Below are 18,279 nucleotides of genomic sequence, written 5' to 3'. Positions count from 1 at the left end.
AGGACTGCAACAGTGAATACACTCGAACATCTACATTTATGGTAAGTGTACACAAACTGTACTATGTTCTTCATGTTTCACTGTTGCAGTCATTACATTTGGGTAGATTCCCAAAGCTATGGTTGGGAGGAGTTTATATAGCATTAGGGCCAGCTATAAGGCCCTGCAAGACAGAAGTGGCAAAGCTAGCTCTGGATTTAGAGAAAATTGGTAAATGATAATGCTTGGTGAAAGTATGTACAGAGCTCCAGGTAGCAGCTTCTAGGATGTCCCTGGTAGAAACACCTCTGAGAAAGGTTGCAGAAGTAGATGCAGCCCTGGCGGACTGAAATCTGATCCCCTGGGGGAAAGGTTTTCCATGGTGCTTATAGCAGAAATGAATGCAATGACTTATCCATTTAGAAATGGTTTGTTTTGAAATAGCCTTCCCCTCTGTCCTTGCAGCAAATGCTACCAGCAGTTGTTCAGATTTTCTTCGAGGTTTAGTCCTATCCAAGTAGAATCTAAGTTGTCTGTGCACATCCAAGGAATGTAGAATTCGTTCCCCTTTGTTCTGTGGATTGGGAAAGAGAGCTGGCAAATGAATGGACTGATTAAGAGCCACACTGGAAACCACCTTGGGCATGAAGGATGGATTGGTCCTGAGAGATACCCTGTCTGCATGAAAGATGATGAAAGGCTCCACTGCCATAAGGGCCTGTAATTCAGATATCCTTCTAGCTGAAGTGATTGCTAAAAGGAAGGCTGTTTTCCAAGAAAGAAATTTTAAGTCTGCAGTAGCAGCTGGCTCGAAAGGAGGTATAGTGAGTTTCTCCAAAATAAAGTTAAGGTCCCCGGCAGGGGTTGGAGCTCTCCTGGGTGGTCTCAAGTTTTTTGCCCCTCTGAGATACTGCTTGAGCAGAGGATGAGAGAAGAGGGGAGGTTCTGTGTTATAATGAGCTGAAATAGCTGATGCATGGATTTTAATGGAGGAAAAAGACAGGCCCTTGTGAAGCATCTCAGTTAAGTATTGCAAAATCTGAGGTAAATTGGGCACTGCTGTGCTCATCCCTAAAGATTGGTTCCAGGTATAGAATCTTTTCCATTTGTCAGCATAAGATTTTCTAGTACTAGGTCTCCTTGCCTCCAAGATGACATCCATCACAGGTTTGCTGACGGATGATAAGGGTGAATTTAAGTGATTAGCCAGGCTGCAAGGTTCAATGTTGGAAGCTGAAGGTGCCAAATTTGGTTCTCTTGCTGAGACAGCGGGGAAGGGATCTGAGGCAGGTGCCATGGAGATAACTGTGACACACTGCGCAGGAGGGGATACCAGTGTTGGCACGGCCAGTCTGGAGCAATCAAAATCATCCTTGGTTTGTCCTGTTTGACTTTTAGTAGAACTTTGGAGAGCAGCGGCAGTGGGGGGAAGGCGTATACTGATAGGTTTTTCCAGCTGAAGGACAGAGCATCCACTTTCCAGGCTTGTTTGTGGGGAGTCCTTGTGCAAAACTTGTTCAACTGGTAGTTCTGGGGGAGACAAATAGATCTATGTCTGGGCTCCCCCATTCGTTTGTCAACATGTTGAAAATCCTTGGTTCCAGTTTCTAATCGTGTGGGTTCATGAGGTTTCTGCTTAGTCCGTCTGCCAGTGTATTCAATTTTCCTGGCAGGAATTGAGCTTGTAGGTGCATCTGGTAGCTCAAGGCTGTGTTCCACAATGCCATGGCTAGCCTGCAGAGGGGGTAGGAATGTGTACCCTCCTGCTTATTTATGTACCACATAACTGTGGTGTTGTCCATCTTTACCATTAGTTGTCCTGGAAGAATGTAGTCCTTGAAGGCTATCAGAGCATTCTGTACAGCTAACATTTCTTTTTGATTGATATGTAGGTGCATTTGATTTGGGTTCCATTTGCCCTGAATGCACTTCCCTGCCAGGTGAGCTCCCATGCATAGTCTGATGCATCCGTAGTTAGGGTTTGGGCAGCACGTGGTAGTAGGAATGGTAGTCCCTTGTTTAGGTGGCAGGCCTCTACCCACCATAGGAACTCCAGGCGTAGGCAAGGTATGATAGGAATCATTGTTTCCAGGCTGTGACAATGTTGACTCCATAGACTTTTTAGATACCACTGTAGTTTCCTCATATGCAGTCTCGCATATGGAATTAGAAGAATGCAGGAGGCCATGAACCCAAAGGCTTCCAGTATTTGTCTTGCAGATAAGCAGGGTTTTTGTGGCCACTTGCTTGAAGTAAGTTACCAAATTAATTTGCTTTTATGGCGTGAGGAAAGCCATCTGGGCAGTTGTATTCAAGTTTGCACCCAGGAATGTAATCTGTTGACAGGGTACCAGTTGTGATTTCTTTTCATTTATGGTGTACCCCAGACTAGTTAGAACCCTTTTTACAAACGCCAGATGATTTAAAAGTATGCCCTGGTTTTCTGCCTGAATTAGACAATCGTCCAGGTATGGATTTATTTGAATATTTCTTTGCCTGCAAAAAGCAATAACTGGAGCCAGGCACTTTGTGAATACCCTGGGCGCAGTAGACAAGCCAAAGGGCAGTGCAGAGAACCGATAATGCAAGTAGCCTGCTTGGAAGCGTAGGTATCTTCTGCATGATTCCCTGATTGGGATTTGCAGGAATGCTTCTTTTAAATCTAGAGTTGGCAACCAGACGTATTTGCCTAGCATAGGAAGTAATTGGTGAAGAGTCAGCATCTTGAATTTTGGAATCTCCAGAAAGGTGTTTAGAGTAGACAGGTCCAGGATTGGACGCCATGATTTGTCTTTTCTGGGTACCAGAAAAAGTCTGGAATAGAAACCTTGTCCCTTTTCCTCTTCTGGTACCAGTTGAATAGCCCCGTGTTTAAGAGGGAAAGTACTTGTTTTTGAGCCTCTGCCCACTGATTTGGGGGCAGGTCTGGCCACCCGTTTGTTGTTGGCAACGTGTGGAAATGAAATCTGTATCCCTGGGACACTATATTTAAAACCCATTTGTCCTGGGTTATGAATTCCCAGTTCTTTGCATGAAGAGTAATCTTTCCCCCCCAAAGGGGCGGTCAAAAGATAAGTGCTTGGGAATTTTAAAAGGAAGTCATTGAGACTGTTTACCATGGGGGCTGTCTTGTTATTTCCAGATTTGGAAGTGGAGGCCCCCCACTGCTTAGTTCTGAGAGTTCCCTGGGACTGAAACCTGGTGTTTTTGCTGTGTCTTGGTTTAGCTTCAGAGGACCTGGAAGGGCCTGGAAAGGACCAATTCTTAGTAGGCCAGTGCCTACTAAATCTTGGAGGTTGTACTTGTAAAAAATCTTTAACAGTTTGCATAGATTTAGCTTTATCTTCCATCTTTTTAAGAACTTCTTCAGCCTTATTGCCAAACAGGCGGTCCTGATTTAAAGAAGCATCCAACAATTTAGCTTTAACATGATCAGGCAAAGATTGCTCCTTAAGCCAAGCATGCCTTCTAAGCACAGAGCCAGTAACAGCAGCCCTGCAAGAGACCTCTAAAGAATCAAAACCACATTGCAAAGTATGTTTTCCAACTTGTTCAGCAGAATGCATTAAATCTTGTAAATCTTTATTTTCCACACAGTCAGGAATCAACTTCATGTTCTGTTTAAGCAGTCCAATAATATGCTGTTGATATTTTAACATATGAAATTGGCAGTTTAATGCTTTGATTGCCAAGGTTGCAGAGGTATAAACCTTTTTACCTCATCTATCCAGCGCCCTGGAGTCTCTATCAGAAGGGGTAGGATTTTTAGCAGTAGAAGCCTTAATGCCCTTGGGCCCCTGAGAAATAGTCTCTGGATCTGCAACTGGATTTTTGAAAAGGGACTCAGGAACCCTGTAGTATCTGTCAGGTTTACTAGGAGCTGGAGGCAGGGAATCAGGGGCCAAACTGGATTCAGAGAACACATCATCATCAACAATGTCTTGTACAGGAGGTATAGCCAAAGGCCTATGCTGAGGTAGAAGAAGGAAATCCCTAAGAGACCAGAAACCAGGTCTAAATGACAAGGTATCTATTAGGCCAGCCTTAAAAAACAGAAGGTTGATTGTTAGATTAATTTCTATAATCTTCATTGTTAGTTAGAGTTTGATTTTGAAATAAATTGTTTTTAGATGAGTCTAGTTTTGTTACTGATATTCTTTTTACATTTGGGTAACAGACATTTTTATATTCTTATATTTTTTACAGTTGGCTTACTAGGGCATTGAACAGAATTATTGTGGTTGGTTCAATTGTAAATAAATATGTATTGTTTTTATCTAGGAATGTTCTTAAATTATTATGATTTTTTTGTGATATACAATAATATATAATGTATTCACCTAGATACATTTTAAATTAATTGAAGGAAATGATGTCATGTTTTACCAGGTATAAATTCAGTAGCCTCTTTTTGTATGTATTAAAGGTCTGAGAAAGCCCATCAGGGTGAAAGCGCTAACCTACATATCTACAATAAACTTGTGGATTATCCTTGTGTACTGGAATTTGTTACTTGGAGATATATTTGCATTAAGGAGCTTCAGATATATTTGTACGATCAGTCTTGGAGTGCCTCTGTGCTTTTTGACTTGGGAATATTTAAAACATTTATTTTATTTCACATTTGTTAACCGGGGGTGTCTGACTGAGCAGGCTAAGGCCCTTTTTCAGCAGAGGCTCGGGGAGAAAAGATACACAAAGAAAAATTACAGGCACATTTAGTTATTTAGACATGATCAGTATACACACAAATTACAAGAGACATGTTTTTACAGTGGTATGCGGCACAAACAGTTACAGTGGAGAGAACAATCAAAAAATATTAATTTTAAAAATAAAGGTAAGTAATAGATTTGTGGTGTACGGCTGAACTTTGGAACGTAGGTAGAATACATACATAGTACACAGGTACAGTACATACATTGTAGATTAGCCAGTGTTTGTGAGTAAGATTGAAAAACTATTATCAATTGCTCTAGATTTAGTATGTATATGTTATCCGCTTTCACTAGCCTGGGGAGCAATCATGGCACTGCCAACTTTGCTTGAGATGTTGCCTGATGAGGTCTTTAAAGGAGGCTTTGGATGATGTGTTTTGAATGCTAGTAGGGACAGAGTTCCATTTTTTAGCTACCGAACTACTATATAGTGCATCTCCAAAGCTATTGTAGCTGTTGGTGACTTCTAGTAGTAGTTTGCTTGATGATCTAAGAGGCCTTTTGGCTGAGTGATGTTGTACTAGGTTTTTGAGGGCAGGACACTTACTGGGGAGGTAATAGATAGAATGACAGAGGCAGAGTTGATTGTAGGTTAGGAGGTTGGGCAGTTCAAGCCAGTGGAGCTGTCTCAAAGCAGTACAGTGATGAGTTCTATATGAGCAATTTGCAGCAAAGCGGGCAATTCTGTTATAGCAAGCTTCCATTTTGCTTAGTTCAGTTTTGTTGAGATTAGGGTGGATAGAAGTTGGGAGCGAGCAATGGCTGATCTTGTGTTGTTGGTAAGAAATGGTTTGATACGGTAGAGTGACCCCAGTTTGGCATGTACTTTTTTAATAGTTAAGTTCAGATGACTATCAAATTTTAGGTGGGAGTCTATGGTTATTCCCAATAGCTTAGCCTGTGCCACTGGAGCAATTGGAGTAGCATTTGTGGAGTAGATAGTGAATTGACTGTTAGTGTTTTTGTTAGAACTGGTTATAATCATAAGCTGAGTTTTCTTTGGATTGAGGATCAGCTGGGCTTTGGTAAGGTAGTTTTCAACGTCAGAGAATGCTAGTTGAGTTGTTAGCAGGAGGGTGGGAATGTTTTGTGCAGCACAGATTAAGGTAGTGTCATCTGCATACTGAATTATAGATGCATGCTGTGTGGAGGTGTGGAGGTCATTTGTGAAGACTGTGAATAGTAGTGGTCCTAAGATAGAACCCTGTGGGACTCCTATAGTTATGGGCAGCTGAGGAGAGAGAGAATTTTCCCATTTCACAGCTTGGTACCTGTCAGTTAAGTAGCTTTGGAACCAGGTAAGAGTGGAATTAAATAGATGATATTGGTTTAGTTTGTTTAGCAGGAATTGGTGTGAGACTGTGTCAAATGCTTTGGACATATCCAAAAAAAAGAGTTGACACTTGCAGGCCTTCATTTTTGAAGCAACATGTTCCTGATTTTGAGTCTTTATTCTGTTATTATCAGTATTGCGCTGAACTCTTCAGCAAAGAAGTTGGGAGTTACAGTATCTGCTCTTCTGCCAGTATTTATAAAACTCCCTGTATGAGAAAACCATCCCTAAAGATCAGAAGCATCAGCTGTTCTTAAACTCCAAAGTATGCACTGAGATCAGTCATGCTGGGCTGATGATCTCTCTAGTGCTCACCTTGACTACGTTCATTACCAGCTTTATTCCAACAGAGTCATATCACAGCCCTATTCAGGTTAAACAGCCTAATCAGGGAATTAATACATTTTTTCCTCCTCATTCATCAGCCACAGTTTTTGTGGGGGCCCCACGCAGTCGAGGATGATTAGGGGGACCCATTGCAGCCATTGGTTTTGCAGGTACCTAAATGTGGATATGTTGTTAGTTTTAGTGGAGAGAATGTCCAGCAGCAGGTTTTAACTAAGCCAGGGGCACTATGTCAGTGGTAAAATATATAATGGAATTATGAAAGCTGTTGCTTGATAAAACACTGTTACTATAACCAGCAATATCTTTGAATTTTAAAGGAGATGTAAATAAGAGTTATTGCCCACCTGGCTTATTAAATATGCAAGATTCCTGTACTAGCTTTTGTTGTTTTGACAAACATGTTACAAAATATCAAAATAAGATAACTTGCAGTGGTTGGGGGCCCCCCAGGAACAGGGGGTCTCCAGCGACCACAGGGTTCACTGGTGCCTAAAGCTTGAGTAGGATTTCACTTCTATTGCCTCTGGTGTGCACTGCAACACACTGCAGTGTTTTGGGCCATTAAACTGTTAGCAATTAATACAATGACTGGTGTCTACCAAATAGATAAAAAAAGAATAACTAGTTTATGGGGAAGCACACAATGTACAATCAAGAACCCTGTAAAGTATTAGAGTACATGTCCAACTTATAAAACAATAATACAACAAAACCAGGCATTTTCCCAGCAATTTTCATGCCATTTAAATAAAACTACATCCCACAAGCAAGGCATTATTATCAGTATCAGTATTATTATTATTACCATTGTTATTATTATTACTTTCATTTTAAATGAATAACTTTTAAACCTAGTCACTGTACAGAAGTACCTTTTATAGAAGGAATTAGTTTATTTGCCATCTTTCCCACCAGACACTCCTTCAGCATGGATTCATAATTAACCCAGCGGTGAACCTGTGGGACATAAAAAGGAGACAGAGAATCAGAAGTTGATGTGTAATGTGCATTGCACTGCAGCCTTCTTCACTAGGCCCCATAATGCAAAACTACATAACAAGGCTCATTTAAACCATACCGAGCTGCCATGTTTCCATCTTAAAGCCTGCCCCCACAAATAGTGTAAGTATGGGAGAAGCTAGAACTAAGTTATACATTGCAGAAGCACAATGCAAATCATGCAGATGAGTAGTGCAGCGTTCACATCTGTAATTTTCCATGAAAGATAAGGCACATCACTGGTAAGCTGCAGTTCAAGAAAATAATCAAAAATGTGTGTTTAAAAAAATGTCTTAACATGAAAACTGTGCTAGTATTAAACCATTCCATACTTATCCTCAAAAGTACAGTTTTGTACCTACCATAAATGTAGATGTTCGAAGATCCACATTGCTGCAGTCCTTACACTTGGGGTAGTCCGCTGTCCTCGGTCGGCCCGAATATCAAAGTATAAGGCTGACGTCGGTCAAGGCGCATTTGACTGACATCAGGACGTCAGGGTACAAATGCGCATGACCGACGTCATATCCTCAGTCTTTTCTTGCCCCAGATGTCAGAAGACCCTAAAAATAAAGGTCAAAAACCAAAAGACAGCAAACCAACAACCAACCATCCTAGCACTAAAAATATGTACAATATATACAATAGACAATAAACACCCAATTGACCACCCAACCCACACAACCGCCTCTAACAACAGAGGGGAAGGAGGGAGGGTAAATTGGACTGCAGCAATGTGGATCTTCGAACATCTACATTTATGGTAGGTACAAAACTGTACTATGTTCTTCATCTCACATTGCTGCAGTCCTTACACTTGGGTAGAATCCCAAAGCAGAGGAAAGGGAGGATGGCCAAATTATAAGGAAGCAGGAGCTGCTAAAATGCCCTGCAAAACAGCAGTGGCAAAACCAGCCCTGGATTTAGAGTAAAGAGGTAGGTGATAATGTCTGGAAAAGTATGCACTGAACTCCAAGTAGCTGCCTCCAAAATATCCTTAGTTGCCACCCCTCTCAAAAAAGCTGTTGAAGTGGCAGTAGCCCTAGTGGAATGAGGCCTAATCCCAGCTGGAACTTCCTTGCCATGATGGGAATAACAGAAAGCAATGCAAAACCCAATCCACTTAGAAATAGTTTGTTTTGACACAGGCTTGCCCTGAGAACTCAAAGCAAAAGAAACAAATAACTGCTGAGACTGCCTGAACCCTTTAGTTCTGTCCAAATAATAACGCAACTGCCAGTGTACATCTAAAGTGTGCAAAATCTTTTCCCCTTTATTTTGGGGATTTGCATAAAAGGTAGGCAAATTAATAGTTTGGTTTAAAGCCACACTAGAAACCACTTTAGGCATAAAGGAAGGATTAGTACGTAAAGATACCCTATCCTTATGGAAAATTAAGAAAGGCTCAACTGCCATAAGGGCCTGCAACTCAGAAACCCTTCTTGCAGAGGTAATAGCCAACAAAAAAGCAGTCTTCCATGATAAAAACTTCAACTCAGCAGTAGCTGCAGGCTCAAAAGGTTGTAGAGTGAGTTTCTCCAACACAAAATTGAGATCCCAAGCAGGAGTAGGAGCTTTTAGGGGGGTCTTATATTCTTTGCCCCTCTAAGAAATTGCTTGAACAAAGGATGAGAAAACAATGGTGGGTCACAATCATAGTGAGCCGAAATTGCTGCAGCATGAACCTTAATAGAAGAGAAGGACAAACCTTTGTCCAGTAACTCAGTAAGATATTGAAGAGCCACACTTAAATTAGGCCCAGAAACATCAAAATCCTTTGCTGCACTCCAAAACAAAAATCTCTTCCATTTGTCTGCGTACACTTTCCTTGTACTAGGCCTTCTGGCTTCCAAAATAACATTTAAAACTTGTTGTGGAAGTGGAGGCCCACTATGGTTCAAAAAGTACAGTTTTGTACCTACCATAAATGTAGATGTCCGAACTGGATAGCATCTGCAGTCATAACAAGTGGGTTGTCCTGTCGTCAGGCAGCCCTTCAGTCGGCCGGATTCCAAAGTCCAGGTCCGGCTTCGGCTGATGTCGCACTCCACCCGACGTCATCTCTGTTGGTCTTCGGGTATAAAGGCATCAGCCGACGCCATTTTCCTCAGTGTTTCTTGCCCCAGATGCCAGTAGCCCTCTTGCAGGCTAAAATTTGGATAGATGCCAATGTTTCCAAATAGATAGAGGTAAACACAACAATAAGCATGTATGTACATATACACAAACAAATACACCATAAAGACTCCCCAACAGCTAGCTATTAGAAGGGTAAACACCTAGGAGTACCACAGAGGGATGGAGGGAGGTAATCCTGACTGCAGATGCTATCCAGTTCGGACATCTACATTTATGGTAGGTACAAAACTGTACTATGTCCTTCATGGATGCATCTGCAGTCATAACAATGGGTAGAATACCATAGCCAACTAGGGAGGAGGATAAAATAGATTATGGTGTGTTTAGGATCCCTTGCAGTACAGCAGTGGCAAACCCTGCTCGGGATCTGGAATATAGAGGCAAATTATAATGCTTGGCAAATGTATGCACGGAGGTCCAAGTAGCCGCCTCAATAATGTCTTTGGTTGCCACTCCTCGTAAGAAGGCTGTGGTAGTGGCTGTTGCCCTTGTAGAGTGAGGTCTTATGTTCTGTGGAATTGGTTTTCCATGGAAGGAGTAACAGAAGCGTATGCAATTTCCTATCCATTTGGAGATTGTCTGTTTGGAAATAGCTTTTCCTTCCCTTCCTGTTGCATAGGCTACAAAAAGTTGGTCAGTCTTTCTGCTATTTTTGTTCTGTCCAAGTAGTAGCGTAGCTGTCTGTGTACATCCAAGGTATGCAGTATTCTTTCCCCTCTGTTTTGTGGGTTGGGAAAGAAGGTAGGTAGGTGGATTGCCTGGTTTAAAGACAGTCTGGATACCACCTTAGGCATAAATGTAGGATTAGTCCTCATGGACACTCTATCTTGGTGGAAGATTAGGAAGGGTTGCACTGCCATTAAGGCCTGTAGTTCTGAAACCCTCCTTGCTGAAGTAATTGCCAGTAGGAAAGCAGTTTTCCATGACAGGTGTTGTAGGTCTGCTGTTGCTGCTGGTTCAAAGGGTGCTAGTGTCAACTTTTCTAGCACAAAGTTTAAATCCCAAGCTGGTAATGGTGGTTTCCTTGGAGGTTTTACATTCTTGATTCCTCTGAGGAATTGCCTGAGCAAAGGGTGCGAAAAAACAGGTGTATCAAAGCTGTATTCTGCTGAAATAACTGATGCATGTATCTTGATGGAGGAGTAGGACAGGCCTGAATGAAGAAGTTCGGCCAGATACTCCAGAATGTTAGGCATATCTATGTTTGACACATCTTTTCCTCTTTCCGTACTCCAGATGACAAACCTTTTCCATTTTCCAGCATAGTTACTTCTTGTTGAAGGTCTGCGTGCTTCAAGAATAATATCTTTAACTCTTTGGGAAAGTTCTGGAATAGCTGCTGTTATGTGATGTTCCATGCAGTCAGTTGCAAGGTTTTTAGGTTTGGATGTATGATGCTGTAGTTGTTCTGTGTTAACATCAAGGGCATCAGGGGAATTGTCCACATATTGTTCCGAGACACGCTCCTCAGTAGTGGGTACCAGTGTTGTCTTGGCCAGTTTGGAGCTATCAGGATTATCCTTGGACGTTCTTCCTTGATTTTCAGTAGTACCTTGTGTATCAGAGGAAGAGGCGGGAATGCATATGCTGTTAGGCCTTTCCAGTTGAAAGAGAGCGAATCCACTTTCCATGCTAATGGGTGGAATGTCCTTGTGCAGAATTTTTGAGCTGGTGATTGAGAGGTGATGCTAATAGGTCTATCTGTGGCATTCCCCATTTCTTTGAGATGGTCTTGAAGATGTCCGGGTGAAGCTTCCATTCGTGGGCATCCGAAGTGGTTCTGCTTAATATGTCTGCTAGGGTATTGTCTTTCCCTGGTACAAATATTGCCTGTAACTGGATGTTGTAGCTGAGTGCCAGGGTCCACAGCTCCAAGGTCATTCTGCATAGGGGGTATGAATGAGTGCCTCCCTGTTTGTTGATGTACCACATGACTGTGGTGTTGTCTGTCCTTATCATCAACTGGCCCTCTTTGAGAAATGGTTTGAACTTTTGGATTGCCAGTTTTACTGCCAGCATTTCTTTTAGGTTGATGTGCAGTTGGAGTTGATCCTGTGTCCACAATCCTTGCACGCATTTGTCCAGCATGTGGGCCGACCATCCTAGGTCTGAAGCGTCTGTTGTGATGGTCTGGCTTGCTTGACATCTGCGAAAGGGTAGGCCTGGGTTTGACTGGCATGCCTGAGCCCACCATAGGAACTCCTGTTTTAAGCATGGAATTAGTGGGATTTCTGTTTCTAGACTGTGTCTGTGTTGGGACCATAAATTCTTTAGGTACCACTGTAGTTTTCTCATATGTAGTCTGGCAAATGGAACCAAGATTATGCATGATGCCATGAAGCCCAAGGCCTGCAGTACTTTTCTTGCTGTTAACTTGTTCAGTTTTGTTAGTGCCAAGAAGTATAGAGGAGTTCTTTTGTTTTCTGTAGTCAGGAATGCCATTTGTTTTACTGTGTCCAATTCAGCCAAGAATGTCCTTGTTTGGGATGGTATCAGCCTTGACTTTTGTAAATTGACTGTGTATCCCAGTGCTTGTAGCAAGTAAATGACCCTTTGTAAATCTGTTGTCAGCTTGCTTTTGTTGTCCCCTTGTAGCAGGCAGTCGTCCAAGTATGGGTAAATTTGAATTCCCTGAAGTCTGCAATGGCGATTACTGATGCCAGGCATTTTGTGAATACTCTGGGCAGTAGATAAGCCAAAGGCAATGCTGAGAATTGATAGTGCTCTGATCCTGCAAGAAATCTGAGGTATCTTCTGCAGATTGGTCGAATGGGGCGTGCAGGTATGCCTCCTTGAGATCTAGAGTTACCAGCCAAGACTCCTTGCCCAGCATGGGAAGAAGTTGCTGTAGGGTCAGCATTTTGAATTTTGGGACAATGATGTATGTATTTAAGGTGGACAGGTCGAGAATTGGTCTCCAACTTTTTTCCTTTCTTGGAACTAGGAATAGTCTGGAGTAGAACCCCTTTCCTTGCTCTGCTGTTGGCAATCTTTCCACAGCTCTCATGTTTGCTAACTCCATTATCTGGCGTAGAGCCTCTGTTTTTTGATTTGGAGGTAGATTTGGCATTCCTCTTTTGACTGGAAAAGTGTGGAAGTGAAACCGGTAACCTTGATCTATGGTTTGTAAAATCCACTTGTCCTTTGTTATGTAGTGCCAGTTCTTTGAAAATAAGGTTAACTTTCTGCCTAGAGGAGCTGCTATTTGTTCCCTGGTAGGCGGATTTAGGGTTAAGTCACTGTGGTTGTGTTGATGTAGTGGCAGTGGCTGTGTTTGTGCCTCTGTTGTTACCTTGCCACTGTCTTTCTCTGTAGGCACCTCCTCTGGATTGGTTTCTGCCTCTGGAACGTCTATTCCTGCCCCTTTGAAATTTTGTGGAGTCAGGAAAGGACCAATTTTTGGCAGGCCAGTTTCTGCTAAACCTTGGGGGTTGAACCTGCAAGAAATCTTTAACAGTTTGAACAGATTTTGCCTTTTCTTCCATTTTCTTCATAACCTGCTGGGCAGATGTACCAAACAAACTTGTCTTGTCCATAGGAGCATCTAGCAACTTAGCTTTAACATGATCCGGTAAAGCTTGTTCCTTTAGCCATGCATGCCTTCTTATCACTGTGCCTGTCATGGCTGATCTAAATGAAGCCTCCAGTGCATCATAGCCACATTTTAAGGAATGGTTGCTAACCTGTTGTATGTTATTTACCATCTCTAATACATATTTCTTATCAAGAGATTCATCAGTGGTTAGTTTTTAGTTAACTGATCCAGCATAAACTCTTGGTATTGTATCATGTGAAACTGACAGTTTAAAGCTCTAGCTGAGAGAGTAGCTGAAGTGTAGACCTTTTACCCCATCTGTCTAATGACCTTGCTTCCCTTTCAGAAGGAATAGGGTTTTAGCTATGGTCGCGTTACTGCCTTGGGGCCCTGGGATATAGTTTCTGGGTCTGCAAGTGGAGCCTTGTAAAGGTGGTGATGAGTATCTGGCACCCTGTAAAATCTGTCTGGTTTGGCAGGGGCTGGGGGTAAAGAATCTGGAGCGGAGCAAACATCATTGAAAGCATCATCCACCACAGAGAGAACAGGGGGTATAGCTAAGGGCCTGTGCTGTGGGAGGTGCAGAAAAGTCCTAAGTCTTTTCTGGAGTCTGAAAAATCCTGTTGCTGCCATTGGAACTGTTCTCATGGCATGCAAGGTTTCCCCAAAGGAGAATTCTTCTGGTGGGGAAGCAGCTGGGATGGATTCTTCAGCATCAGAATCTTCAAAATTGGAGAAGGGAGCCTCTGGCTGGTCAGTTATGTCTGATTCATCAGCAGAATCATCAGAGGACACTGGCTCGGGGGCTCTGCCCTAGGTCTCTTCTCTGGGGCTGAGAGGCCCTGTCTGGGTGGGATTGAGATCCTCTAATTAAAGAAATTAAATCTTCTGCCAAAGTAAGCATTTGAGAACTAGAAGAGGGCCTGGATGTGGGTGGTTTAACAGGCACTGTTTTAGTAGTCTTGGCTGCTTTAGCCCTGGCGAAGGCCTTAATGGACATGGCTGCTGGAGGCCTAGCAGCACCACGTGCTGGGGTAGAAACATCCAAGGGATGGTGTCTGATAAGTCAACCACCGTAGTGGGTAAAATTTCTGAAGTCGTTTCAAGAGTTGTAGCAGGGGCCTCAGTTGTAGGAATAGGTTCAGCTGTACTTTGTTCAGTTTTCTCGGTTTCGGCGAAACCGAGACACTCATGATTTGCTTGACCATGGTTTCGGCGAAACGCGGACCGAGTGTCGGTCTTTATCTTTGCGTTTTTGCTAGATTGGGTAGTCGGAGGATCCGGCGGCATAAATACGCAAAATCAGAACCGAAAAACTGTTCTGCAAACTCCGACCGGCCTAAGCGTTCGTCGGTTGAAAGAAGCACAGGCGAACAGGCTGCTACGTCGTGGGCTGGGCCTAAACAAGGCAGACAGTAAGAGTGGAAATCTTTATGAGGTATTTGTTTCCCACAGTTTAAACAATTGTTAACTTTTTCTGACATCGGCTGAGGCAAGAAAGAGTCCCCAACGGGTACTTAGCTTTAGAAGTCTTGAGTAGTATTCGGTAGAAGTAATCTCTGGATCCGACCGACCGGCACTTGCGAACAGCTTCTGCTTCGGGCGCCACGCGGCAAGAAAGACTGAGGAAAATGGCGTCGGCTGATGCCTTTATACCCGAAGACCAACAGAGATGACGTCGGGTGGGGTGCGACATCAGCCGAAGCCGGACCCGGACTTTGGAATCCGGCCGACTGAAGGGCTGCCTGACGACAGGACAACCCACTTGTTATGACTGCAGATGCATCCATGAAGGACATCAGAATATGCCAGGCTGTTAGGTGCAGAGAGTGAAGCTTGACATTGAGCAAATGACTGTCCTCCTGAGACAACAGGTGTGGAATCGAAGGCAAAGGCCATGGAGGCTTCCGTACCAGGCTCCTCAGTAATGGGTACCAATGCTGTCGAGGCCAATCTGGAGCTATCAAAATCATCCTTGGCTTGTCTTGTCTGGCCTTTAGTAGTACCTTTGGGAGGAGAGGCAGAGGCGGAAAGGCATACACATGAAGACTGCTCCAATTGAAAGAAAGAGCATCCACTTTCCAAGCTGTGGGATGAAACCTTTTTGTGCAAAACTTTGGCAGCTGGTGGTTTAGTGGGGAAGCGAACAGATCTATGTCTGGAGTTCCCCATAACACTGTCAATTTCCGAAATACATGAGGATCCAATTTCCACTCGTGGGGATCCATAATTTGTCTGCTCAACACATCTGCTAAGGAGTTCTGTGCTCCCGGCAGAAACCTTGCCTGAAGATTTAGCTGTAAACGGAGAGCAGTCTCCCACAAAATCATTGCTTGCCTGCATAGAGGATAAGAATGTGTTCCGCCTTGCTTGTTGATGTACCACATGACAGTTGTGTTGTCTGTTAGAATCAACACCTGCCCTGGAAGAAGTAAATCCTTGAAGGCTATTAATGCAAACTGGACTGCTAACATCTCTTTCAAGTTGATATGTAGATGTTGTAGTCTGGCAGGCCACTTGTCTTGTATCCACTTTCCATTCAGATGAGCCCCCCAAGCTTTGTCTGAGGCATCTGTCGTTAGAATCTGACTCGCCTCTGGCCGGGTCACAGAGAGTCCCTTGTTTAGGTGACATTCCTGAGCCCACCACAAAAATTCCTTTTGAATGCAAGGTATTATTTGAATGACAGTGTCCAAATCCTGGCAGTGCTGTGTCCATACATTTTGAGATACCATTGTAGCTTCCTCATATGCAGTTTGGCATTGGGAAGCACCAGAATACAAGATGCCATGAACCCTAAGGCTTGAAGGACTGTCCTTGCAGTCAGCCCGGACTGATGAGACAACTGATGAAAGTAAAGGGAAAGATTCTTTTGTTTGTCCGGGGTCAAAAAGGCCATCTGGGATGCTGTATTCAGTCTCACACCCAGAAAGCACATGTCTTGAGAGGGTACTAGACTGGACTTTATTTCGTTCACAGAATACCCCAGGCATCTTAGCACTGCTATCACATAATCCAGATGATGAAGAAGCTCGTCCCTTTCTTGAGCCAGAATCAGGCAATCGTCCAAATAGGGATAAATCTGTATTCCTTTTAACCTGAGGAAAGCTATCACTGGAGCCAGAACCTTCGTGAACACTCTGGGCGCAGTAGATAAGCCAAAGGGCAATGCAGAGAACTGATAATGAGAAGTCCCAGCTCGAAAAAGCAGATACTTCCTGCAACTGAGTCTGATAGGAACATGAAGATAAGCCTCCTTGAGATCTAAAGTTACCATCCAATGATCTTTGCCTAGCAGAGGTAAAAGCTGCTGTAACGCCAACATTTTGAACTTGGGAATGTCCAGATAAGTGTTGAGGATAGATAAGTCCAAAATTGGTCTCCACGTGTTCCCTTTCTTTGGTACTAGGAACAGGCGAGAATAAAATCCTAGGCCCACTTCTGGCATAGGGACCGGCTGAATGGCCCCTATTTGGAGTAACAGAGAAATTTGCTTGTGAGCCTCTATTCTTTGTGGAGGAGGAACGTCTGGCATGCCTTTGAAAGGAGGCAAGGTATGGAAATAAAACCTGTAACCGTGGTGTATGATATCCAATACCCATCTGTCTTGGGTAATTAAACTCCAATGTTCTTTGAAAAGTGCCAACCTTCCTCCCAAAGGTGCTGCCAGACGAGAAGGCTCTGGCAGCTGAAAAGGTAGGTCATTGGGTCTGTTTACGAAAGGACTGACCCCTGCCCTCACCTGAAGACTGTGCAGGAGAACTCCCTGTTCTAGGCCTGAAAGAGCCCTGAGCTCTGCCCTACCACGTCTAGATCTACCCCTAGACTGGGAATCATAAGAAGGATACATCCACCCCTTAGTAGGCCAATTTCTACTAAACTTTGGAGGCTGAACCTGCAAAATCTTTAACAGTCTGCATAGACTTAGCCTTGTCTTCCATTTTCTTTAAGACTGTCTCAACAGGAGAACCAAACAACACATCAGATTGTAAAGGAGCATCTAAAATCCGTGATTTAACATGGTCAGATAAATTCTGATCCCTCAGCCAGGCGTGCCTCGAAGAACTGACCCAGTGGCAGCCACCCTAGGCGAGGCCTGTACAGCATCAAAACCACATTGCAAAGAATGCTTACCCACCTGTTCAGAAACATGTACTAAATCTTGCAACTCTTTACAATCAATACCTTCCGCCAGAGCATCAACCTTAGACTTCAATTGTGAAAGGAGATAGTTTTGGTATTTTAACATGTGAAACTGGCAATTCAAAGCCCTCATAGCTAGAGTGGAAGAAGTATAAACTTTCTTTCCCCATCTATCCAAAGCCTTGGCCTCTTTGTCTGAAGGAACCGGATTCTTGACAACAGAAGCCTTAACACCTTTAGGCCCCTGACTAACAGTTTCTGGGTCTGCCCTAGGACTCTTAAAAGATACTTATGAGCTTCAGGCACCCTGTAATATCTATCCGGTTTAACAGGAGCAGGAGGCAAAGAATCAGGATTAAGAGAAGCCTCTGCAAAAACATCTTCCACCACATCTAAAACAGGAGGTATAGCCAAAGGCCTATGCTGGGGTAAAAACAAAAATTCTCTAAGCCTTTTCCTGGAATCAGAGAAGTCCTGACCTTCCCACTTAAAATGCTCCCTCATAGAATGAAGAGTTTCTGAAAAAGAAAAATCCTCAGGAGGAGAAGCAGAAGGAGTAGAATCATCCACATCAGAGTCAGAATAAAGAGAATACTCCTGCAAGTCTTCAGCCGAAGACTCTGAAACATCCGAAGCCTGCTCAGGCTCCACCCTAGGTCTCTTATCAGGAGGGGGCAAAGAACCCCTAATCAAAGAAATCAAATCTTCTGCCATTTTAAGCATATGCTTCTTGGGCACAGTTCCAGAAGAACTAGGGGTGACACCAACTGAAGCTGAACCTGGCCTGCCTCTGGGAGAAGCCTTGGAAACAGAAGGAGAGGGCCTAGCCACCCTAGGAAGGGAGGGGAGTATAGTAACCTGAGAAGCCCCTTCAGCCTGACCTGCCTCCTGAGAGGCCACATCTTGCAATAATAAAGTCTCCCTGGGAACCCAAAGAAACCTCCGGTGGAGCCACCGGCTCCACCGATACCTCTAAAGAACCAGCGTCCGGTACAGACGGTTCTTCTAACCTAGGCTTAACCGCTTTGTCCTTGCGCTTCTTCGAAGAAGCGGGCGTCGGAGCATCCGACGGCATTTTATAATTG

The 18,279-nt window shown here is 43.5% G+C and overlaps 1 protein-coding gene across 1 annotated transcript in view; it reads right to left on the bottom strand.

The window, feature by feature from the left end:
- LOC122797320 (cytochrome b5 reductase 4) overlaps nucleotides 1-18,279 on the bottom strand; it is a 1,879,111-nt gene that overhangs the window by 1,536,495 nt on the left and 324,337 nt on the right. The window contains exon 3 of the mRNA XM_044066139.1: nucleotides 7,251-7,335. Coding sequence (XP_043922074.1) covers nucleotides 7,251-7,335 — 85 coding nt within the window. The remainder of the gene's footprint in view (nucleotides 1-7,250; nucleotides 7,336-18,279) is intronic.

Source organism: Protopterus annectens, chromosome 1.part0, assembly GCF_019279795.1.
Source record: "Protopterus annectens isolate FY-2018-M chromosome 1.part0, PAN1.0, whole genome shotgun sequence".
NCBI classification, from domain to species: Eukaryota; Metazoa; Chordata; order Ceratodontiformes; family Protopteridae; genus Protopterus; species Protopterus annectens.
The sequence above is the reverse complement of the archived record's forward strand: the minus strand, read 5'-3'. Positions and strand labels throughout refer to the sequence as shown.